The 24,937-nt window shown below is 39.6% G+C and overlaps 1 protein-coding gene across 3 annotated transcripts in view; it reads right to left on the bottom strand.

The window, feature by feature from the left end:
- The window catches only part of CCDC88C (coiled-coil domain containing 88C), a 95,606-nt gene that overhangs the window by 31,817 nt on the left and 38,852 nt on the right, over window positions 1-24,937 (bottom strand). For all 3 annotated transcript variants that reach the window (XM_065685708.1, XM_065685709.1, XM_065685710.1), the window contains exons 4-13: window positions 24,556-24,625; window positions 15,778-15,836; window positions 14,062-14,145; window positions 13,281-13,421; window positions 12,489-12,673; window positions 11,846-11,927; window positions 11,252-11,410; window positions 6,314-6,460; window positions 4,766-4,910; window positions 1,890-2,071 (exon numbers count right to left, since the gene is read on the bottom strand). In XM_065685708.1, coding sequence (XP_065541780.1) covers window positions 1,890-2,071; window positions 4,766-4,910; window positions 6,314-6,460; window positions 11,252-11,410; window positions 11,846-11,927; window positions 12,489-12,673; window positions 13,281-13,421; window positions 14,062-14,145; window positions 15,778-15,836; window positions 24,556-24,625 — 1,254 coding nt within the window. The remainder of the gene's footprint in view (window positions 1-1,889; window positions 2,072-4,765; window positions 4,911-6,313; window positions 6,461-11,251; window positions 11,411-11,845; window positions 11,928-12,488; window positions 12,674-13,280; window positions 13,422-14,061; window positions 14,146-15,777; window positions 15,837-24,555; window positions 24,626-24,937) is intronic.

The raw sequence follows: 24,937 nt of genomic DNA, 5'->3' as shown, positions 1-24,937 counted from the left end.
CCTTTCCCCCAGCACAACAATCTGTGTTCATGCATACCCTCTAATTAAGTGGTTACATGTGTGAGAGAAATACAAAAACACGTTAGAGAAAGAGAAGATTAGAAGAAAATTCAAACATCTCAAATCAAGACTATTTTACACATCATGTATCAGGACTCTGTGTACTCTGTAGTAGACTACAGAGTGCTGCCTGCTACCTTTTTTCCTCCCAAAACTTCCATGAACAGGCCGTGAAGTGCACCAACAGCTTGAGCAGCCTGTGGTATTCAGTCAACGGCTCCCATCATACTCTGTGTTCTCTGGTGTAGAGTTCATGCATTTCAATTGCTCTTAATAGTAGTATTTTTACCTGCCATTTTTTCCCCTTCATTGATCTGATACATACAGTGCTCCCCTTTCACCATTCAGGTATTCCCCACTACTGGTTTTTGCTTTATTTAACTACCAGACCTCTCTGTGACCCCCACCCTGCCCATGCGCTCAACGTCAACATCAGACTAATTCTGGAATCACAACTGTTGACACTGATATAGTGCCATAACAAGAGGTGCCCACATGAATCTTCCTAGGGCAAAGCCAAAGATTGACCACAGTTGTTCAAGTGCCTTAAATTGCTGTACACCACAGGTATCTGCTGAGTGCTTTATATGCCTCGATCTCAAATTTTAAGCACATAAATTAGAGCTGGAGTGAATTACTCATAAAAAGCAGGTCATAAATGGTAGTGTGGAAGAAGGAGTACAGTGAACTGAGTATTTGCAGTTTTCCTTACTCACAGAAGACAGGCAAGATGCAGAACTGGTCTCTCAACTTAGCAAAAGACTTTCTCCAGAAGATGGAATGGTTCAGTGACAGATACCAGCTCCCCTCAGCAGAGAAACTGGCATTCTGCTAGTTACAATTTGGTAATCTATGATCAGCGTTTCTTTCTTCCCTTGTCCTTTAAAGCATTCAGTTAGCCCACAGGCAGGCCAGAGAAGACTGAAATCTTTGCATCAATGTCTCACATACAGAGGTTACAGCAGTAATGGAAAAAGGAAAAACAGGCCTGATATTCTGGATAATTCAGCAAAAGTAGAAATGTGGAAAAAAACTGACATGGAAATTTTTCATACTCAAACCAGCAAGTATCATCTTTCCCCACCAGCACTTGGCTTAATTAATCAGAGTTCAGGATGCAAGTCACTAGCCAGAGAAAAACAAAGTGAGTGGTTGGAGGTGACTGAGCACTGTTTCACAAGGACAAGCACTGAGCTGGCATTTCAGCTGAATATAATAACGGTTAATAATAGAGTGCAACAGGTGTATATATAAAAATAAATCTAAAAAGTGATGATCTGCATGTTTGTTATAAAGTTTAAAAGAACACAGGTCTTTGCAGAAAGAGAACTTCTAATAGCCAAAATGACAAGACAAAGAGCTGATCCAGACCTTTGGACAGCAAATACAGACTTATTTTAAACTATACTAACCTGAATTCACCTGTGCGATTTATTTCACTTACATGCAAATAATATTAAAACTTTCAAACACAATAGTTCAACATGGCCATGGTTTCCTTGTTGTAGTAGTGACTATCATAAGATGACAAAAAGGGACACAATCAACAGTACAATCTGACAGGGGAAAATGAGCACTGAAGGATAGCTTTTATGAAACAGGAACAGTCACTTTTGCTTACAATAATGGACGTAAGTAGGCAGTGAAGTAGAAGGCAACAGAATACACTAATGTTAGAATGCAATTGAATAGATGGGCCTCTAAACATGCCCAGTCTTCTGGTGAACATGGGTGAATTCCCTGCAATCCCTCATTGCTCAGGAATGCCGTACAGCCCTGGGTGCACGGTGCTTAAAAGCTGAAAAGCTCTGTTCCTGCAAGCAAGTTACCTTTTTGCTAAGCTGTTGATTTTCCTTTTCCAGTTCCACAAACTTTAGGCTGCTCTCTTTGGAGGTCAAGGAAGCATCTCTCAGCTCTTGGATTGTGTTCTGCAAGCTCTGATTATCCTTCTCTAGCTTTAGTATGCGACTTGAAGCGCATTCATTCAACTCAAACACAAACGACTTTCTGGCTGTTGAAACATGAGAATCAGAATGTGAATTCAGAAACATCTCCCTTCCTAGGTCCTTAAGATTCACCTGTATGAAGATAATTGCAGTCAGATCCTTATCATTTCAGCTTAACTGCAAAGTAAACGCTTTGTTAAACACAGAACCCATTTTGACAGACAACAATTAGGACCTTTAATAACTAAATATTTTAAGAGATAACCATCTTAAGTTACTTTCCTAACTCTTCTTAAAGCTGCTTTAAACATGCTAGTAACGTGTTTAATGTTGGTAGCAAAATACACTTCGATACCCTCTCGTACTTCCATCAGAGGGAATAGAGGCAGAAAGTAAACCACTGTGATGTTTGCTAAAACAGCAAGATGGTGCACTTCCAAAAGCTAGTGGAAACTTACGTATTCAATCACATTTAGCCATGAAAACAAAAATCTTACAGAAGTAAGTTCCAATGCTCATCTTCACAGATACTTCACCAAGAATACGCTGAGTCAGGAAGGATATTTTACTGTCTGATAACTCAGGCATAGGACATCTATCAGAATGTTGATTCCAGAAAAGTGTCTGAAGTTGAAATCTCAGAACTAACAACATTTATGCAAGTTTTACAACAGATGTTAATTTACTCTAAATGTTTGTAGATCAAAAGTCCCACTAACTCTCAGTCTTAAATCCCAGCACCAAAGCCTCATTGTTCTGTTCATTTCTCAGCTCAGGACCTGAAATAATTATAAGAGCAACCCTCTGTTTCACTTGGAATAATTGCTGCCCTTCACCCCAAAAACACATTTCATAAGAAACTGGCTTTAACATTGTCTTGAAGTCTCAGAAGATTATTCACTCCTCCTAAACAATCAGCACTATTACATACAGCACACTAAATACTTTAGAACAGTCAGATTTCTGAGAATGGTACAATCCCATTTGTCTCTTTTATGGAGCATCACCCAGGAAGTTTTGGTCAAATGAAGACTGAAATAGTAAACATTAACTAAATAATAAATTTGAGTTCTGTCCTGAAGAAAAGCCTATCTAAGTGACTTTTTTCCATGCCTCTTTTTAATTATTTTGAATAAAATATTGCAAAATAGCAACTAAAATCTTTGCAGACTTAACTTGAAATCCAGGAACAGGAGGTTCTCCAGAAGAGCTTTGCAGACTGACTCAGTTTGTACAAACAGTAACATGCATTGAAATGGAACTTCTTAAGAAGAATTATTGTGAAAGTAGGACAGCACTTCTGTGAGCTAGTTTAACATTTTAAAATTTAATGGTTTTAGTGCTTTTAAATGAGGCTTCCTTCACTATTTTTTTTTCCTATTCAATACAGATGGTTACTTGTTTCTTAGTTCCTCTTACTCTCTTTTCTTTGGTTAATCAGAGAGATTCTGAAGTTCCAGTGCTGAAATGCTAAGCAGTGTTGGAATCTCATCTTTTTTCTTTCTTTTCTTTTATATATATCACTCTGTTGAGCAAATTTAGGAAGTTATGTTTGACAGAAATTAATAAATAGGAAATAACAACATAAAACAGGCATCCTTCTTTTTATTACATCACTAACAAATCCAAATCAGGTATGGGGAAAAACTTGCTATATGAAACAAGCCAGAAAATTCGATAGTTTTACAATTTCCTGACATACATTTTATCAAACTTTTAAGACTTGAGAGAACTGTATTTTTTTCCCCCACTGGCTAATACAATAAACAGTATCTCTGATTATACATAAGGAGGAATTGAGTGCCATTTATTTCCCAGGCTAAGGTAAATCTGCTTTGCAAGATTATTAATTAAAAGTAACAAATAATTAGCCATTAATATTATTAAAGAGAACTCAGATCATAGACAGCAAGCAAATTTGGTGTCAGGCACACATTCAGTTCTTTCACAGAACAAAGCTATTCTTCTAGACTGCTTTACTGAAAACTGAGCATCTGCTTATTCTACTACACTCCTTTGTCTTTAAGTTAAACTGCTCCTGGTACACAAAGCCAAACATGCAAGTCTTACCAGAATCAAGTGAGTAAACAATAAAAGCTGCACATGGAACTGCACGAAACAGCTTGTATTTTATATGCAAAATTACATTTTGCATTGTTATTTAGGCTGGTATTATAGACAGAATGAATGTTAGACACTGAAACCAATGCTGAAAACTGAGTAGTGAAGGAAGCATTAGTTATGTTTTTGATAGTCACGGAAATCAAATCAACCATTCAAAAAAAAAAAAAATCATCCCGTTATTTTAACTGTACACATTTTTCAGCATCTAGTAAAAATAAATGACTTCAGCACACACCACTTCCTGGGACTTAAAGACCACTAATTGTCTGTACTAATTGTACTAAATACTAAAGATCACAGGCTCCTCCCAGCCATTCAGTTAGAAATATCCAATGTGACATTTCTGCTTGGTCATTTGCAAAGCTTCTTTAAAATTTTTATAATTTTATTTAGAAGTCACTCTCTCAGTAATAAACAAAACACAAGGAAAACATTTCAATGCTTTCAATAGAAAGTGAAAGAAAAGAAAAAATACATTTTAGAAGTTCCAGAAAAAACCTAAGTTCAAAATCAAGTGGCTGAATGAGGGAAGTTCTCAGGCTTTGATTCAAATTCTGTTCCCACCTCAGTCAACCAAGCTGCCTACTCTGAAAGAGACCACAAACACAACAACAGCTACCCCAGCTGGTACTTACTATCTGCAAGATCTGTGCTTTTAGACAGTTGTTCTAGTTCCCAGCCTAGGTGTGCAGATTCATTCATGCTCTGTTTCTGTGCAATTTCCAAGACCATGTTCTCCTCCAAAAGCTCTTCAATTCTCTTCTTGTCTGTGTCCCGGTCCTGTGCAATACACACATGAATGAAAAGGCATATTCAGCTCTTGCATAAGATTTTTCTGTCAGTTGAACTGCTACAACCACAGCACGTGTAAAGGGTAGAAGAATCTCCTTAAAAACTGTGGGCTTTTATACTGAAATACATGTACAGCATTACATGTTTGCTGTTGCCTACCACACACGCCACAGAATGCAGTGCAGAGACACCCAACTGGCCCTACAGAGTCAGGTCTGGTTCATGAAGCACTTGGAGGGAGGCTGACTGGAGTGAGAACATACTGGGTCATGACAGGGCTGATACAAGTCAGTGCTAGTAAGGCAGGCTGGATTCAAGCTGTCTCCAGAGCTAAGTTCTTAAAAAATACACAGCATCATGCACCGACACTTGAGGCTCTGCAGATACAACCTTGAATTCTACTGAGCTTCTTCGACTCATCACATTATATTTGGATCCAGTCATATCTGCCTCATAATTTGGGTCTTAAAATATCCAGAAAACAGATCTGGAGAATGAATTTACAATGCTTCTCGTGACTACTTTGGCCATTTGCAACTGTGGGAGTTGAAATGGTGCCTCAGAGGGTCCAAAACTTTCAGAAGGTGTTACACAAAAAATTCATCAAGTCACCCAGAAAACTGTAATCAGAAATCGACAGCCATTTTGGAAAAGCTGGAGCATGACATGACCCTTATAATGCTCTGAATTAGTCACTAAACATAACTTCACACAGCACCCTCAAGATCTTTGTTTCCAATAGGCCCTGTTGGAAACCCTATACTGTTAAATCCACAGTAATTCAAAACACAGTGGGATAAGAGAACTGTTAAGTAAAATACAAAAGATGAAAATATTTGTTACTCCTAGTGGGATTATAAAATCCAAAGTTGCTTTTTGTTTGTAGACAATCTGCCACATCTTGTGTTTCCTTTTCTATGAAGCAATAAGCCATGTCTGATTCACACAGAAATAAATTTGTGAATTTTGTATCTTTTACAGCAGTAATAGATTCTTAAAGTCACTGTAATGGCTGGGGCTTTCGTTTCCAAAGTGAAAGAGCATTTATTACAGCAGATTTAATTTCTTGTATTTAATAGATTTCAACTTAACTGATAGATTTTAACATCACCATTATCAACATGCATGAAAGCAATCTTTATTTTTAAATTGTGACACACCTTTTTGTATAAAATTAAATTAAATCTTACACAAAGAAACACTGACAGTATTTACACTGTTAAAATTGTAACATTTCAAGAATTCATGGATACAAAGTTCAATCTAAAGACCTCTTTAAAAGCACTGTGTATTTATTTGCCTGTCTCCATTGGTTTCTGCAACACGAATCTATGACGTAGCATAAAACCAGAAGTTCAAAACATTAGCATAATGAAAAAGAGAGGACATACCAGCTCTACATCATGAAGTTTGGATTTCAACTGCAAATTTTCCTTCTCTAATTCATGTAGTTTATCACCACGAGCTCTTGCCATTGTTAGCTGTTCTTCTAGCATGGCCTTTGTTTCAATTAATATGATGTTGTCCTCTCTTAATTCCTAGGGAGAAAATGTAACAGTGTTAACTGACTTTTCAAAGACGAGGTGACTTTCATAAATTGACACTGCAACAGACAAAAAAAATCTTGACATGATTCTGCTTCATAAAGAAGTTTTCACCTGGTATTTTAGTGGGAGAGGATAATACTATGTTTAATTATCTGTGAGTCATTAATACAAACTAAACCTAGTATTATTTATCACGCTCCGAATTTTAGATGTTTAATAGAGTTGGTTTTGCTTTATGTGAGGCTAGATAAAGAGGTTCAAAGATACTCAAGTTACAGAAAATCAACTGTGTCCATATCCCTGTTTCAGTCCACTTACATGTAAATGTCTGCTTAATAAAGTTTCTTTATTTCATGAACAGAATTTTAATTAAACAAATGAAGTTGTTTTATACTTCCCTCTTAACACACACCCTGCCCCATTCACAATAAATACATGAGCATTAACTGCACATACCATGTTGCTTATCCATTACAGCTTCTGGATCTGTTTTTACTGAGTAAAAAAATCAATCTATTATTCTGCTGTAGACACAGCATTAGAAACAAGTTAGTCATGCTGCACTCCGAATGTTCCTTTCAAAGTAACAAATGAAGCTCCACGCATTCAAGAAACTTATCTCCAGAAACATGAAATGTCCAAAGCATAATATCTGGCCATGTACTCTTGGTCACGTTTTAAATACATTTATTAAATGATGTCTATTTCAAGTTACAATACCTCACTGCTAGCTTTTACTCCTCAGATAAGTCTTGAGTCAGAGACAGAATTTTCTATGGCAGGAACATAGCAGCATTTAAAAAAATTAAATGGACACAGGAAGGCCTTTTGCCCAGAAGAGTTATAATGGGGCAAGAAGCAGCTTATTTGATTCTCTAAAGAAATCACCTTTTGTCTTTCCTTGGTTTACTCTCTCTTCTCCCCATCCTTTCCCCTGCCCCAATAAAATATGCAAAAATAGAATATATGCACACAAGCGGGATGAAATGATTATGGCTTGACAAGTTATTCCTAGACAACTGTCTTCAAAATGTGAAGTCTCTGATGATATCAGTGTTCATGTCTGCTCTCTCAGACCACAAGCATCCAAACCAAATAGATTCCTGAAAGATGACCAGGCATGAGCAAATCCCTTTCACTGCTGAAGCAGCAACTGCCTTCTCATTTTGGGGAGTAGGATCAGCCTTAAGATGCCTCATGTGACTCAGTTATTAAAAAGAAAAGAAAAAAAGATAGCTGTAAAGCACAAGTTAAAGAGTGTCTGATGACAGCCACTCCCCTTGCCTTTAGATACTACAGTGGGACGTGATTTAATAGTCTTATATAGCCAGTAATCTTAGTTCCTTGCTGCATCTTGACTGTAGATGGCATAATATGGAAAGTCTATCTTACTCAGTACCATACTGCCCTTGATTTCTCAGTGGGTCAGCTACCAGCCTGCAAAATATGAGAAAAATATTTGCCTACTACAGCACCATTAAAAGGACAACTACATGTTAGTGTTTGTAAAGTGGTTTACCACAATTAAAATGTCTGAGTATGTAAGTAACTAAAACAATTATAATACTGAAATGCTAATTTTACAGAACAAGCATTTTTGACCAAGTCTGGTCTAACAGGGTCACTTGAGAGCAGGCAAACTAAAAAGGCTGATGCTAAACTTATGACAGACCAGAGGAAGTACATGACAAAAATATGCTGGGTGTCATGGAAAGTGCCAGAATACCTGTAACAGAACAGCAACATGACAAGAGTTTATTTTGCTAAATCATCACACTCAATCTGGACCACAGCCCTAAGAAGTAAGGTGGTGTCTGACCTCAAAAACATGACCTCAGAACTATCCCCAAAACTGCCTACCAAGCAGGAACTTGTTATTTTAGTGTCTCATGAAGAGTCAAGCTATGTGCCAAGTAAATATACATATCCAGGCTCTGGTACAAACCACACATCACTGGGAGCTGCAATATGTGGAAGACTGAAACACTTTCCATTGAGCACGCAGGAGCAGTGGACAGGTCAGTTCAAAGCAGTTCTGATGAAATCTTAAATTAATAACTTGGTGGAAATACCTGCTATGGCAAGGTCAACATTGTTCACTGCTGTGCCCATGGTTTGAGGTCATCTTAATATAGAAAAGTTCATATAATTTAAATAATTACTCCATGGAAGCTTTGTAGAGTTACTTCTCGAGGACTGGAAGGTAAAGCTATCCTAACTAAAACGTGTCAGCATTAACATCTCCCGGAAGTCACTGGAACATTATTGACCTACAAATGCATGGCTACAAATCCCACTTGTTAGACAATCAGCAGGTGGTGGCCATGGGGTGGTGGTGCTTCCACTGAAAAAAATCTATTTTTCTTTAATTAACAAACACACCAACATTATTTTCTAACTATGAGTTTATTTTTAAACTGACAGCAAATTAGTTGGCTTTGGGTTTTTTTTTTTTGCTTTGTTTTTTTAAATACACTGAATTTACTAGGCAAGGGACTGAAAAAACCCCTTTTTGCTTTATTCCACTTCAATGGTGATGGTTTAATGTCCAACAAATATAGTTCTGCTTTTGTGATTTCTAAAATAAATTACAAATTGTGGTTTGATCCTGTATCACTGTGCCTTGAAATAGGTTTAAGAATATGCATTGTGTACTCATATGGTTACAATTAACTCTGGGGCTCAGTGGTTGCGCAATCAGGGTGTGTTGCTACTGGAAAACATTTTAAGAAACCTAAAGTAGTAATCAGATTGCTTAAATCTGAAACTAGAGAATTTACAGACACATTCAAACCTAGTTTTTAAACAGAGTTCAAACCTCTCCCTTCTGGCAGTACAGAAGCTGCCCCTACTGAGCTGCTGTTAACACAGTTAACATCTTGTGACAATCAAACATTGTCTTGGACAGCTACAGGAGAACATACAAGAGCTGCTTTTGCTTTAACATTCACATAAGTACCTCCCGTCACCCCACATGGAAATGTGATTGCAGTGAGAAGGAGGAAGAATGGGCAAGGCAGACTCCCTGGCCTCAGAAAAAACCTGATCTCCTGGAGCAGCACAACACTCAGTGGTGAGGAATGCTGGAGGGAAGCTTCACATTGGAAAGAAGCACCTCCTTGGAGGAAGCTCTGCATCAAGCCTGCTCCTCCACATTCACACTTACGACCTCATTAAGCTACCTCAGCAGGAAGGACTCCAGAGCACATTCATCTTCAGGTTCCTTGAACGATGGTCAAACTAAAATGTCATTTCATAACAACTTTATCAAGACATGCAGAAAAGGAAACAATACACACACCTAAATATGTTAAGTTCACATAGAGAATTGTTCTTTTCGCACTCCTTCTGCAGTGGCTCTTTAAACCTCTTACCACCACTGCTGCTGATTTTTACTATGTGCTTTCAGAAACTACTTGTAAATCTTGCTCACAATTCCTAAAGCTCGTCACGGTATCGTACATGAAGCACATCCCTTATTTTTTGCTCAAACTACCCAACTTGTATACGAACTACAAGACGGGAAAGACTTTTAAGTGCTCATTTAATAGCTTTCTGCATTGATGCATGAAGGTAAACCCGCTTTTTCTTCTCACTTACCGATTTGGCACCTCTTATTAACAATCCTGTCAAGTCACTACGAGTCCTAAGGTATCACGTTACCATAGAAAAGTAGCTTACGGTGTACTTTATGTACCTACATTTTCATTGCTGTGCCTCCATAAGACTTGTTCAGGTTTTAAGACTTGGAGCATAGGAAGCCAGCTGCAACCAGGAAAAGCCATCAGATGAATCAGCACTGTACTATCTAGTAGTAAAAATTTCCACAATGTTACATTGCTGCACAAATCTTACAACTCGGAATTGTAAGCTAAACAATGGGAGGAATCTGAGCAGACATGGAACTGATTCCAGCCATTAAGCCTTCTTCTGGACGGGTGGGGGACTTGAGATGCATAAGACAGAAAACTGAGGGACGACAGAAAGTTGGGTACTGGCCACTCTGCACAGCCTTTGTGCTACTCCAAGACCATAAAAAACATAGACTAGCACACCATGTAGAATCCTCGGAGTGTATCAGCATGAGAACAGTCGAGTTGGCCTGATCTTGCCACTAAAGCACTGGCAGTCCATGGCTGTGCCAATGATGGAAGAGGGAGTGGTGAGAATGTGAAACTCTCTGGCTATTCTAGACCACAGAGCAGCCTGCAAACAGCTGTGCAGCCTTGCTGCATATTAGAAGAGCTCAGTCCCTGCAGCACCAACAATGCTTGCTACAGGCCACATTGTGAACCACAACTGGAGTAGTGCCGTATCGAAGGGAAATACTCTTTGTCCCACTACTGTATTTCAGGGAGGTATCCTTGGAGAGGCAGCACATATCTCTGACGTTCAACACATTCACCAAAAACTGACAGGGTTGAGAGGAAGTGAGGAAAACTGGAACCAATTTGAAACTGAAGTGTAGGTCTCTTTACTGAGTGGTACGTTAAGCAAGATAAGCATGCAAACAGCACAGCAGGAAACTGCTGGCTCTAGGACAAGCAAGGAGGCTGAGAACTCAAAACCAGAAACAGCTACTCCCTTGATCTCACACTGAAAGACACTGAAAGAAGCTGCAATGTTGCTAAGTCAATAACTGTGGTGTACGTTAGAAAATTTCTACTTGCTCTGATGTTCTGCTACAGTCAGCTCAATGACAAATGACACATGGACTGGTAACACAACAAAAGCCGAACACTAAGGATTACTCAGCAAGTATTTCCCCCCATTTTCACTTGCCTCCATGCGAGCTTTGTAAAAATCCACATCATGAAGTTTCTCCTTGCACCGAACAAGCTCCATCTCAAGTCTCTCCACACGGTTTGCCCTTTCTCTCAGAGAGTCAAGCTCATCTCTGTATGCTCGGGCAGAGCGAGCATCTGTGGCCAGGTGGATATTCTGTAAGGAGTGAGGAGTAAGCAGGGAGAAAAATCTTGGTTAATACTTTAATGCAAGTTTATTTCTATTTATTTAGTATTTTAAGTGTAGGCAAACAGCATTTCCCTGGTTCAGGAGTAAGAGAATTGTACTAGCTAGTAAAAATTATCTACAAGATACAGAGGTTCTTTAGGAGGTTAGGACTCTGACATTTCTAATACCTAATGCTGCGTAAGTTTCAGGCATTACTAGACAATTTGCAAGCTTAACATAAGAGACTGCTCTCAACAGGTAAGTGGAAAGTGTAGCATTGTTATGCCATAGCCATAATCATCAAACAGCTTGCTGGAGTAACATCAGTAAAAAAACAGGCATAGTAATATTTTTAGCCTCAACACAGGAAAAGACTTTTTTTTTAATAGGGAAGACTCACACATTAAAATGAGCCCATCTTACCTCCTGTTTTATTTTTTGCAGCTCTAGTGTGAGCTGCTCGACTTCATGTTTCGAATCTACAAGCTGCTCAGACTTCTCTTCTCTGAAAATGATTAGAAAAATCTTAGTAAGAATTTCCCCCCCCCTACAAAACAATATTGACTATAGGGACACTCCTGGGAATCTGGAACAGAAGATAGAAATCTCCTATATTCTGAACGTAGAGTCTCTTTGTCATGACAACTTCATAAAAGCACGGGATTTTTCTTATGATATAGATCTGAGTTTACAATTATTTTTTAGCAAGTACCTCTGTTGAAATCTCACTGGTGCTACTGCTGCCATAGCCAGCTTCACTGGCTTCTGGACTTCCCACTGATAATTAAAAAGCACAGCCAGTTGCTGGCATTTTGAAGAGGGGAAGAGAGAGATGAGACACAAAAATCAAAGTAGCCATCACTCTGTGTTTAAAGAACAGTTAAGAAAGAAGAAAGATGGAACACCCATACTAGCTTCCTACTGCTATGAATAAAAATTTGAAAGTTGTGATTCTGAGAGCTCCCATGGAGGCCAGTATACCGAAGCCAACAGGCACCTGCATTTTCATGATGCTCAAGATTTAATATACAAATCTCTCTAGAAGCACAAATCACTGGTGACTCACAGCTCCTGCCGGATTCTTCTCAGTTTAGCCTTTGTGTCTGCCAGCTCAACTGCAAGGTGCTGTTTGTCTTCATTAGAAAGTGGATTGGCTGGGTTTGGTGAAGAATCTGGACTCGGTACTTTCAACGGACTTGGTGGCTGCTGAGACTGCAGATAATCTCTCTCTTGAGTGAGATCTACAATGACCTAGACATACAGAGAAGCATGCAGTGTCAAGAGATAAATAGTATAATAATAAATAATTTTTAAAGTATCTAAAAATTATTTATAAATGTAGGAAATTATTAGCCTGGCAGTATACAGCATTCAAGTGATAGCCAGGAGTGAAGGTTACAAAGAGGAAGAAAGGATCACCACTATGTTCAGACCACTTAAAAGAAGTTTCTCCTTCTAACGCTCAAAATAAGCAGCTGCTTGGAGAATTCATAAAAATCAACAGCAACTTAGAGTTTTAACCAACACAATCACAGTCAAAAACATGACAGAAAATTAACGAAGCAAAGGAACTGATGAGTCAGCAACAGATAGGGCGATCTTCACATGGAAAAAAACCTAGAGAAGACACTGGAACCCATGATGGTAGTAGATACCAAAGGAGAGACAGGTAAGTAGTCACTCGAAAAATGAATGACTGATCAATGAAACGGTCAAAAATCTTTCTACAGATTTTCAGAATTGTAGTAGAAAGGTGCAGAAGAAATAGAAATCCAATGCACAAAACAAGACAAGAGAAGGAATGCAGCCTGCATCTGCTGCTTCACATGAGCCTGATACGGGAAAGAAGCCATCATACTTCTGTGCATTCATCTCTCTCGTCAATGAGCCTCTTAAGGTGGAAAACCATATTCCTGGAGAGAGACTCTAGTTCTTCTGGGGCCATATCTGGGAGCTCCAGCCACTGCAAGTCGAAGACATTCTCCTGGTTGTGAGTCACCTGGGAACAGAAACAAAGTCTTTGCACTGGCTGATGAGTAAGTTTGTGTTATATGCTGCATCCCCCACATTCTTCTACCGACCGATCAAAAAAAACCCAAACATACAGTGTTTCACCAAAATCAGATTGCAAATAACAAAAACAATTACCCTAATTGTAACACTACCCACCCGTTTCTGGTATTTAGATTTGTTAATAATTAAGGCTGATTTTTAAAAGTGATCAGATACATATTATGATCAACAGCATGTGTGCTTGCACATTACAAGTATGCAAATGTCTTGCTGCAAGCACTGAGGTGATCACCACAGGGACTTGAAAGGACTGATCCCCACAGTGTACAGTTGGGCTGGTGTCTCAGTTTTTTGGAAATATTACATATGTATCCTTAAAACAAATGTATCCTATAACTGGAAAGCAAGGCATTTACCACTGCAGATCTCAAAAAGACCGCTGAGCCAAGTAATGTTCCCAATGCCTTTAATTTTCATTTTACAATCTGACTGCGGTAACACATTCCATCTTTTTTTCATGAAGTTCATGAATCCATTGTGAAATTCCAAGCATTAATATTTCATAACAAGTTACATCAAGGAAGTGAGAGACAAAAAGTCAGAACAGACAATACCAAGCGTCCCACCTCCTGAATGTGTGACACAATGGCAGCTTGGGTTTCAATATCCAGTTGTTTTATTCTTTCAATAAACTCTTCTTTTCTTTCACACTGTTGAAAGCAAACAACACACCCTGAAACAGTGCTACACATCCTAAAACTTACTGCACCTTTTTTAATTCAATAAAAATAAAAATATTCAAAACCTCCCTACATTGCTAATGACAAAACTTTTAACATCTACACTTTGTCACACCAGAAGGTATAACAACACTTCATATGGAGCATGAACCAAATTATGCATTAAATTATTTAAACTTTCTATTGTCAGTACAATTAAGGCTAAGATAAATGGCTGGGTTTGCTCTTTAAAAACAAGTTTAACATACAGTGAGCTCAAGAGGTGGGGCAATTGTGGGAAGAAATCATCACAGCTTCATTAATGGAGCTCCACAAACATAAACCTACATTTACGTTGCTTCATTTAACCTGTCTGCTTTGCTGTTTTCATTTTGCTTGGTTTTGGCAATGAAAATAAATGCATCACTTCAGATACTATTCTAATCAATTGCTTGTTGGACCAAGTCAACATGTGCTTTAGATAAGAAATGGGACTGAGAAACATTCTGGATAAAAATGACTGACGTTTCAGATTAACAGATTTTAGTAAATCTTTTACTTAAGGCAAACATCTGCTATCTGTACACCTGTGATTGTACACTAACAACATTATTCCCTTCTTGTAACAACTGTGCATTGTGGAGAACTTAAGCGTTGCTTAAAGTTTTTTTTTAAACTCATTTAAAGTGCCCTTTTACGGCCTGGTTCTGAGTCTCAACCATTCCTTCCATTGAGAAGAACTCATTCTCATAAACAGGGACTGAGGATAAGCAGCAGCTTGCTAAATCAGACCTTTATTCTTTGTGCTGTAATGCAACAGGGAGATAGTTCAGAGCAGTCACATTTCAACAGCTTTACTCTGACATAATTGACTTGACATAGCTCAGCAGGATAAGTGTCCTAAGGCATGACAAAAAACACTAGACGGACCTACAAACATGGACAGTTATAAGCAAAGGCGAGCCTGCAACCATCTATTGTTTACCACCACAGAGGTCTGGTGGGCAGAACACTGACTTCGTTATCTGGTAACTGTCATGCATTTCTGTGGAGTTTCCCATATACATTGCCTGTCTCTTTATTTTAACAAATGCCGCACAAAAATCCCCACATGAATATACAAAGTATCTATTCATTTCAGATTTTCTACACATAATATTCAATCAAAAGATTATGCAAATAAAGTCAGCATTCATTAAACAAATGTTTAGACTGTTAGCTCATCTGTTTATTTGGCACTAATACGTACTGTCCAATCCATATTTTAAAACAGTACAAAAATAAGCCAATGATTATCTTGATATCAAGATCACTGTTCAAAGCTTATCTCTTCCCACTTTGTTATCAAAGTGGACTACTTGGTTGAAAGAGTACGTATCCTGTGGCTGATAAAGCACTGGCAACAAACTGAGGCTACTGCTGTCACAAAGCGTGCTTCCTTTCCTTGCATTTCTTTCATTCACCTATTGTGTCTTCTCACAATTTCAGCTAACAGGCTGTCTTAAGCTGGAGATTTGTTCATACAGCACTGATTTTCGGCTAGATTTTCTCACTCCAGAAAAAAAACAACAGGTTAAAAAAAAATAAAAAATCTTATTTTTTTAGCCTTTAATGAATGCTCACCTGCACAGCACACCCCAGAACCAACAACAGCAGCTTCTTAATTTCATCCATGCTTTTACCTAGAGAGGGAAAAAGGGAATCAGCATGTATGTACAACAAGTTCAGTACTTGCAAAATACTCCAAAATATCTGCCTGAAAAGAGAAATAAGACCTCTGAACAAGTGCCTGGACGATAAAATAAGTATGTGCTAATTACAACATTACCATGCCTTTGATATGACAATACAATTATTATGGATTAGTTTAAAATCCCAGATCCAGCAGGACTTTTTTTCCCCTTCATTTAGTATCCTCGCCTACATTTTCTGATCAAATGCCGTGGGCAGGGGGGAAGGAACAAAAAAAAAAAAAAGGAAATCCACAACCAGAAAAAAAAACCCCAAAACTAAAACCAAAACAACTCTCAACAAACCAACTTTTACACAGTTCAACACATACACCAGCACTTGTCCCTTGTTTTGTGATTAACAAGGGTGCAAAAAAGCTCACCAAACCACCACAACTTCCCCCCACTCCAAAAAAAACCAAACCCATGCTAAAACAAAACCAAACCACCCAGGACAGAAGCAAAGGAGGGTTACTTTCAAGGAAACGACTTGTCCTAAATTCTCTGTCTGTAAAATAGTTGCCACTCAGGCTTCCCAAAGCTGAATACCATTCTGTGCACATAAATTCTCTTTGAGAGATGTTTTAGTAAATAAATTCTGTCTCTGTTCTGCATCAAAGCCTGTTCACACTTTGAAGCAGAAACCCCATGTGCTAAAAGGGATAAAAAAAAAATGAGTGATGTAGAAGACAGAATATGCAGCTAACCATATGCTCTGGGAGGCGGGTGGGGAGGAGACACATGCAGGTTGTTACTGCAGGGAACCCTGCTGCGACCAACAGCCCTGCGGGCTGCCTCCAAAGGTTAGGAGAGAGAAAGCTGCACAAGGGTAACTGGTGCAGCTTTGAGCCAACTTGTTTCAATAAAATTAATGTGAGGATTGTGGGGTGGTAAAGAAACTTACATATATTAAAGTTAGGTAAAGGAAGACAGAAGGCAAAGAGCTTCGACGAGGAAATAAAATATCATCATGGAGTTAGGTCCAGGAAAAGCCTGTCCTCATCCACACTAGGAGAGAAGATGGAACGAGAAACAGGCCATGCAGTTTTCTCTCATCCCTATACATCTGCAGGCTTCCTGATGCAGAATGCGTAACTGTGGGATAAACACTTTCATTTTATACCCTGCTTTACTTGCATGCTCAATTGCTCCTATCACTAAACAGACAGATAATAATTTCTCTGAGTGCAACTGTGTTCCCCCACTAACGCCATGCCCTTGTAACATTATACTGGCAGAAGGCTAGAGGCATGTACAGGACCCAAGGCTGGGGAACTGGAGCTACACTGACTCATGAGTTAAGCTGCTGCAGCCCTCCCAATGCACAAAGGCACACTGACCTAAACTACCACAAGGGTTACTTGCATCCTCTGAAACTTGCAAGCCAGCACAGCCATGTGCAGGCAGCTTCAGAAATAACGTTTTCCTATTTCCTGGTTTTAGAGAGCACACAATTGCCCTAAACCAGTCTTTAAATGTACCTTACTTGTTCAATAGCTTTTCAATGACATTTTGGAATGTTGATATTTGAAATGTTTCATGACCGCCCTACAAAAGCTACTGGTAGATGTACAAATCCACACCAGAATTCTCAACATTGAAGTCCCACATTTTTAATCATTAAGATTTTGCAAGCAGAAATACTTTTCTGCAGAGACAGACATATTGAAAACACACTAGTTCACACTTCACCCTATAAGTACAATATTGTTAATTTCCCTGCAGAAAATTTTTAACAATCATTCTTAATCTTTTCCCTTTATCTAGCAACACATATAGCTTGCTCTTCTCTGAAAATTACTATTTAATAGATACATAACATTTCAGTCTGTAAGTCCAATAGTTCTGTATGATTCTAAATAGCACAATGTTAAATTAGGTAGTGTCACAAAAAAACCCCTCAACAACAACAAAAAAATCTGTTACTTCATGAACAGTTCATTTGAGGGAGGGCACTACTAACCCAAAGATTCAGGTTTGATCAGAGACATTTTTACATGAAAACAAGTATTCATCAGTTTTGGCATCAGTTTCGCTTTGCATCAGCTTCAGAGAGGATACAGACCAGGTATTAAATGCAGAGCATGAAACAAAAGCAAGTTGCTAAATTATGGAGGGCAAGTCCATAAGTGGACCTATGGAGTGCATCTCTTTCTCCCAAACTTAGGTGGGGCAGAACATCTCCATGAGAGACTGAAGGAGTAGCCACCAGGTTGCTTGCTCTGGAGCACATCAGACAAGTGCCCTAACCTCTGCATGCTCCAATGGTACCTTCATTATTGACCACAAATTCCAATCCAGGCACCATGGCATCACAGCTGTCCTCAGGGTGAGCCTAGTGGCTTGGAATCACTCATTTCAGAAAATACCAGAGTTGCTTTCCAACAGTGAGAGCATCTATACCATCTGAAAGACATGCAAGCTGCTTAAGCCATGCAAACAACACTTTAACTCTCTGCACCATGAGATAACAGATGGGCATCAGTGATGCTCATGACCCTGTGAGGTAAAACACCTTCAGCTATTACTGCAGACTAACTTAGCAAGGGTAACCCCAGTCTGGGTTGGTCAAATAGGGGACTGACCTCACCTGGAAACACCACTCTGAAACCCTGTTTCCAGCTGGGCCCTCCCATCAGAAAGAGAAGTCAAGACAGACATGGCAAGCCCCTTTGGCAGGGAAGGCCAAGCCAGAGTTCACAGAAAGGACTGAGAAATTAAAAGACTCAAGGTAACCATGAGCATTTGCTACTGTTTTAACATAGCATTTGGCAGTCTGCTCTCCTCACTAACAGCTTTCAAAGAAAACTTAGCTGTTAGGAGTTTTCCAAGATTTCTTTTCCAAAAAGTTATTTTCTGCTTGCTGACAAGCTATGGACATGTAATGAAAGTGAGATTACATTGCCCACTAGGAAAGTTTTTAAGGTTAAAAGGTCTACCTAGCATATCTACTCTGCCAGCCACACAAATGTTTGAGAAGACCATGTGTGGTTGTTTTTTTAAAAGAGATAAATTCCTTGGGCTTTCATTCGGAAGTTGTTTCCCATGGGGTGGAGACACTTTGTTGGCATCAAGGCACTCCAAGATAACTCATACTCAAGTTAGGTTTGAGTAACATTTTAAAGCCAGGTAGGATAACATTACTTACAAGAGATATTTAGAAGAAATGGGGTATGTGTGAAAAAAAATCTCTATCAAACTGAAGTGCTTTGAAGAAAGTTTTCAATTAAACCTGAGAATGAGCCGGGAAGGGATTAATTACCCCTCTTCCCCTTTCATCTCACACACAAGAGAACTGAGAGTGGAGTGCCCAAGATCACTAAGTGTATCAGAAGCACATCTAGGATTATCACATGGCACAGCAGCTAGGTTCCACACTCAGGACAGTATATTTATCCCGTAAATCATGTTGAGCAAAAAGAAGTGATCTTCATTCCTCATTTAGTCATGCCTCCTGAACAGTGAATGATCCTGCGATGTTTTTCAGAAGGCTTGGTTTGTGCTAAAACTCAGTAAGTTAGTATAGTTCATTGTGCAACTGCATAAGCAGGAATGTGCAGGCTTCCCTGTGCTGGCTCATTGGGATGATAGCTGGGAAGAAAGTTTGCTGGGTCCACCCAGTCTTATTAGCTGACCTTACCAAGACAGTGTCCTCCTACAACCTGGAATGCAAATGTATAGGTCTGAGGCAGTGCCTGGCAGACAGGTACCGACAAGCTGAAATGAATGGACAGGATTCAAACTAGCATGTAAACAGAAAGGTGCTAATAAAAAAAAAAAAAAAAAACCCAAACCAAAAAACCCCCAAACAAAAAAACCCCAAACCAACACCCCTCCCCAAAAAAACACAACAAAAAACCAAGATACCCAAAACCACCACCAAAACCCCAAAACACCAAGAACACCCCCAAACTTCTTTTCTTTTACACCTATTTCTGCCTGCAAGGGAGCAATCAACCTGGGGGATTTCCAGAAAGACCATCTGCGCCCAGCCCTGAGTGGGGACCAGTGGTTTTTCTGGAAAACAAAGGGAGGGAAAGCCTGAGCACCACCTGTGCATCCTGGGAGCCTCCCTGTACCAAAGCCAGGAGACTACTCTGCTCTCCCAGGATACAGAGGGTGGGGAACAGATGGCAGGACCCAGGGAAAAGGCAGGCATTGGGATTAGCAGACACAGCAACAAAATAAGGAGGACCAATCTAAATTAAAAAAAAAAAAAGAAAAAAAAAAGAAAAAAGGAGAGTGTGCTAGGAAAGATGTCAGAGAAACAGGAATGAGAGCACCCAAGCATTCGAAATCTTAAGCTTGTGCCACCTCTTTCTGCACGTTTCAACTTTGACATTCCTCCAGTGAAGGAGAGCAGAGCAGTGCAGGAGAGAGAGTACCAGTGCATGTAATGGTACACGTGCAGTGGTGGTGGATGTGCGGAGAAGGTGGGAAGCAGTAAAACACACAAGTACCATTTTTCCCAACTGCAGCAACATGCTGAGTGAGAAAAGCTTGACTGCTAGATTTACACTATTGAGCCAGTGTTTTGTTATTAACTTCATCTTTTATGAACCTTTGTGCCTCTGGAGAATCGTGAAACAAAATGAGGAAGGAAACCAGACATGAAAAAATACCCCAGTGAGAGTAGACATCTTTTATGATTTTAATGAAGACAGTTTCTATAGACACTTTTTAGCGGGAACTTTGGGCTCTCTCATTCACAAACTTAATGTGCAATTTGAAAAGAAGTTCTAAATAGCAATGTTTTCTGAAGAGACAGAAATGAGCCTACTTCAGGCAAATAAAACCTCATTTCCATTCTTGGTCTGAAAAAAAGTTAAAATCCCACTCACATCCTAATTTATTATGACTGTTTCAAAGGATTAATTGCCATCACTTTCCAAGTACACTCACTAGCTGTGTTAAACTAAGCATGTCTAGAAACTAAGAAATTAGTCAACGCCTTGAAATAGAGGTTTAGGACTAGTACTCTATACTGATACTCCTTGTGCAAAAGGCATGCAAAACCCAGAGGTAATTATAGAAATTGATTACAGTGATGTATGCAGATGATAAACTGATGAGTCTTATATTGATCACTGGGGGATTTGTGGTGCAGTAATTAATTGAAAAAGCTGTTCAGCAAGAAAAAATATGGAGGAACAAAAAAGCAGAGGAAATTCAATGGGAGTAGCTCTCCACCATACAGAGAAAGGAGTAAATCCTGTAACATTAACTGCATCTTTCTGCAAGTCAGATTCCTGGGAAAACTTTCTAAATCCTGTAATTAAACTTCCAAGTTTCTTTTCAGCTCCCTATATTCTACAAACCAGTCAAAGCCTTCATCTTCTTACAAATATTTTTGCAACTCTTATGCCCATGGCCACAGAGATAAAGTAGGCAAAATTGCCATGACCTGTAACAAAATGATTTATTGGACATGAAAGCAAGTAAAGCTCCTAAACCCAGCAGACATGTTCCTTCTCCTATGCAAAAGCCAAATTGCTACTGTATTTTTAGTGATGGCCACTCTGTTTTGCCAACAGTCTCACAATCAAAGCAGAAATGCAGAAGCCCTCAATAGCCTCAACTGTTGAATGCCAAATGGGACCTAAATAGCAAGAACAGCATTCTCAGCTTCAGAGCTGTTCTGGTTATAATTTAACACATGCAACACCACTTTTGGCTGTGTTTTAGGCGGAAATAGTAAAATTTGCAGATAGCACTGGTGAACACAGCTCTAAACATGCATGGCAACAAATCACATGGGCTTGTTAAAAGGAGTAAGTCACTGAAATTGTTACACTATGAATCATATCAAATGTTCTAACAAGCTCTCTGCTCTTAGACCTATGGAGTCAATACAGTCATTAGGAACCTTCCCAGCTCAATCAGTATAGAGCAACACTGTATTTGTTCCAGGAATGTGATTGTGGGATCAATTTTTCTTCCTTTGCTCAAAAGGGACAGCTTGCAGGACAGGGAAGGCAAAACTGGAATTTTACTACTGCCTCTCACCCACCCCAGCCCCACAGACCACCTGCGCCTCGTGCCCCAGCTCCTAGTGCTCCCCACACTTCCCAGCACCGCCTTTACAGATTCCCACTCTAGGACTCTTCCTTCCCTCTCAGTCTGTTTGGATCACTGCCTCTGGACTGGATCACTGACACAGAAAGTGGTTTCTCCTCTACCATTCCCGCTGCTTTTAAACACTTCCCTCAAATAATGGTCTCCATCACCTCTTCTCACACCACTGTTGCCATCCCCTGCCTCCTCCCTTCCCTATCATCTTTCCCTGGGGATTCTCTGTATTCATGCCAGAAGCACCACTTTCCATGCTGATGAATGCTTTGTCCTCACATCTCTCTATTCAATCTGCAGCCCTCCTTTAGCTCTCTCACTAACTAGGGAGATCTGTTTTACTTGTTTTTCCCTTCCTCTCACTCCTCTCTGACACATGCAGTAACAAGGACATCAACCTGATAGTCACCCAGTCACTGCTCACCCAGATCGCTCATCACAGCCTACTTCATTCAGCTTTTTATACTGGTTTTACTAACTTCTCAGCTTTCTCCTCCCTGCTCTCTTTCCAAGCTTCCTGTCAACCCTCAGCCAGGTTCCTCTTCCTGAAAGAAGTTCTAGTTCTCCATTTCTCTAACCATTTTTCAGCACATCTTACCAGTGATCATCTGCCTAAAGCTAAGACTAAGATGAGCTTCTCTTGAAATCCTATCCCACAGACACTCTACTCCTTGAATACATTCTTTGGAGCAAGTACATCAAGTCTGTTCACCACCCTCCTCTGTGGTCTCTAAGCTGGGACTGGTTGTGCAAAATTTTCTGGTTGTGATTAAGGGAGCTGGAAGACGGGAACACACGGATGACCAATATCCTTCCTACAAGACACATCTTCAAAGAAATAAAGATCTACAGTGCTGACAAAAACCAGCAAGCCAATGATGGGAAATGATAACTAAATACAGGACAACTTTCAAGTGTGCAGCTTCCCCAGGAACCAACACTGTGGCTACTCCATTATGAGTCTCCTGCCAAACGTCGCTCAGGAATGACCATGACAAGAAACCAGCCAGCATTTTCCATTGATATGTAGCCAGCAGAGATACTGCCTTGTTGGCCCAAACATCTCTATTGAATAGCATTCTTGATGCTAGCAGCCCAGGCTCTGCCCAGTGCCTGTATGACTGTGAAAAGCAACAGCTCTTGCATTTCTATTTCCTTCTTTACCCATAACAGTAGCCTGTACAGGAGAATCGAGACCAGCACTACAGACTTTAATCTGCTTGCTGAACACGTGGGTGCCTTACTCGCAAGCTTGATCTTATTGCAAAAGTGCCAAAATTCTGAGTTTCAGTGATCCAACATCCTCAAGTTAATACTACTGCTGCTAAGAGCAGCAAGATAAAAATCTCCTGTCAAGGTTTCTGCCATTTATTTGCTCCAGAGATGCTGATTACTGTATCATTCCCCATCACTGCTGACAAGGTTCATCCACTTTTCCTTTTTTGGTAAAAACAAATATAGTGTCCTTGATATTAGCACAGGGCTAAAGCAGAGAGAGAATGGGCATTAAAAAAATAATTAAAAAAAAAAAAAAAGCCAAAGCAATAAAACCTTTCATTTCAGAAATGTGACTCTACAGAGAAGTCTACTTCATTTTCATACTTAACAGGTTTCATTTTACCTCACCAAAAACACTGGACTCTGGGCAGGAGCTCATTGGCTTCCAGGTCACTTCTGATGTGACACCTCATATGGCAGATGTCCTTGCCTAAACAACATGGCCAGATGGATGTTTTTCTCCTTGTCCACTCCCTTCACTTCTTCCACTATCATATACGTGTTTTTTCACCCCACCGCACGTACTTCACTTCCCACACTTCCCTTCACGCTTCAGGGCAACTCTACAAGAGTCTTCCTATGTGTACATATTGCTGTAACTGAACTGGTTATATGGGCTTACAGGACAGAAAACCTGGTGGGCAAACAATTCTCCTACTGCAGACTGTATCCTTGGCCACTTGCAGCAAGAAGTGAAGAGACATGCTAAAGTTAGGGCAGCAACTGCTTGAAAGTCAAGAACCAACTCACTATCACGTGTTTGACATGCAAACACACACCTGTACACAGAAATGTAATATGTAAATATAAGTGGTATATATTATATATGTATGAAACTTGAGACTCAGAAGTATTTGAATATTTGTAGTTCAGCTGCAAACAGGTACAGTTTGTTTAAAAGCATGTTTGCAATTTGGCCTGTTTAGGAGACTGGTCGACAGAGTCCCTTGGATGGCAGTTCTGAAGGAGTCCAGGAAGGAGTCCATAAGCCAAGTAGCACCAGGGGAGATTCAGATTGGAAATTAGGAAAAATTTCTTCACCAAAAAAAGGTAGTCAGGCATTGGAACAGGCTGCCCAGGGAAGTGGTGGAGTCACCATTCCTGGAGGTATTTAAAAGATGTGTAGATGTGGTGCTCACTCAGGGACATGGTTTACAGGTGGACTTGGCAGTGTAGCAGTTAATGGTTGGACTTGATGATTTTAAAAGGTCTTTTCCAATCTAAGCAATAATATGATTCTATTCTAATTTAAGGTAACAAAACAAATAGAAATTTTATTCAGCATTTCAGGAGCAAAGGGTTAAGAACCCAACAAACTACTCACCAGAAAGAGGATCTTTGCCAATCATTAAAACATTTGGTAAATTCATTACAATCAGCTGCTGGAGGACCTCCTAAACAAAAGAGAAAACAACAGGCAAAGTTCAGTGTGAAGGAATCCCAATCAATCACTCCACAAGGAATAAAAAGCTCCATCCTTTACAAAGCTTTTAACGTACTGGCAGGTCAGAGGTCACAAGAGGAAACCCCACTTGAGAGAGAAATCACTATTTGAAGATCGCATCAGGTTGCACAGCTAACATACACTAATCACCTCTTTTAACAATGGCTAATATAGGCCTTAAGGAGCCCCATGGCACTAATCAGAACATGGTCATGCCAGGCACACCAATCAGTCATGCCTTTACCCTAGGCATGACCTGTAT

Source organism: Lathamus discolor, chromosome 6 (genome assembly GCF_037157495.1).
Source record: "Lathamus discolor isolate bLatDis1 chromosome 6, bLatDis1.hap1, whole genome shotgun sequence".
NCBI lineage: Eukaryota > Metazoa > Chordata > Aves > Psittaciformes > Psittacidae > Lathamus > Lathamus discolor.
Note: the sequence above shows the minus strand (reverse complement) of the source record. Positions and strands in the feature narration are given on the sequence as shown.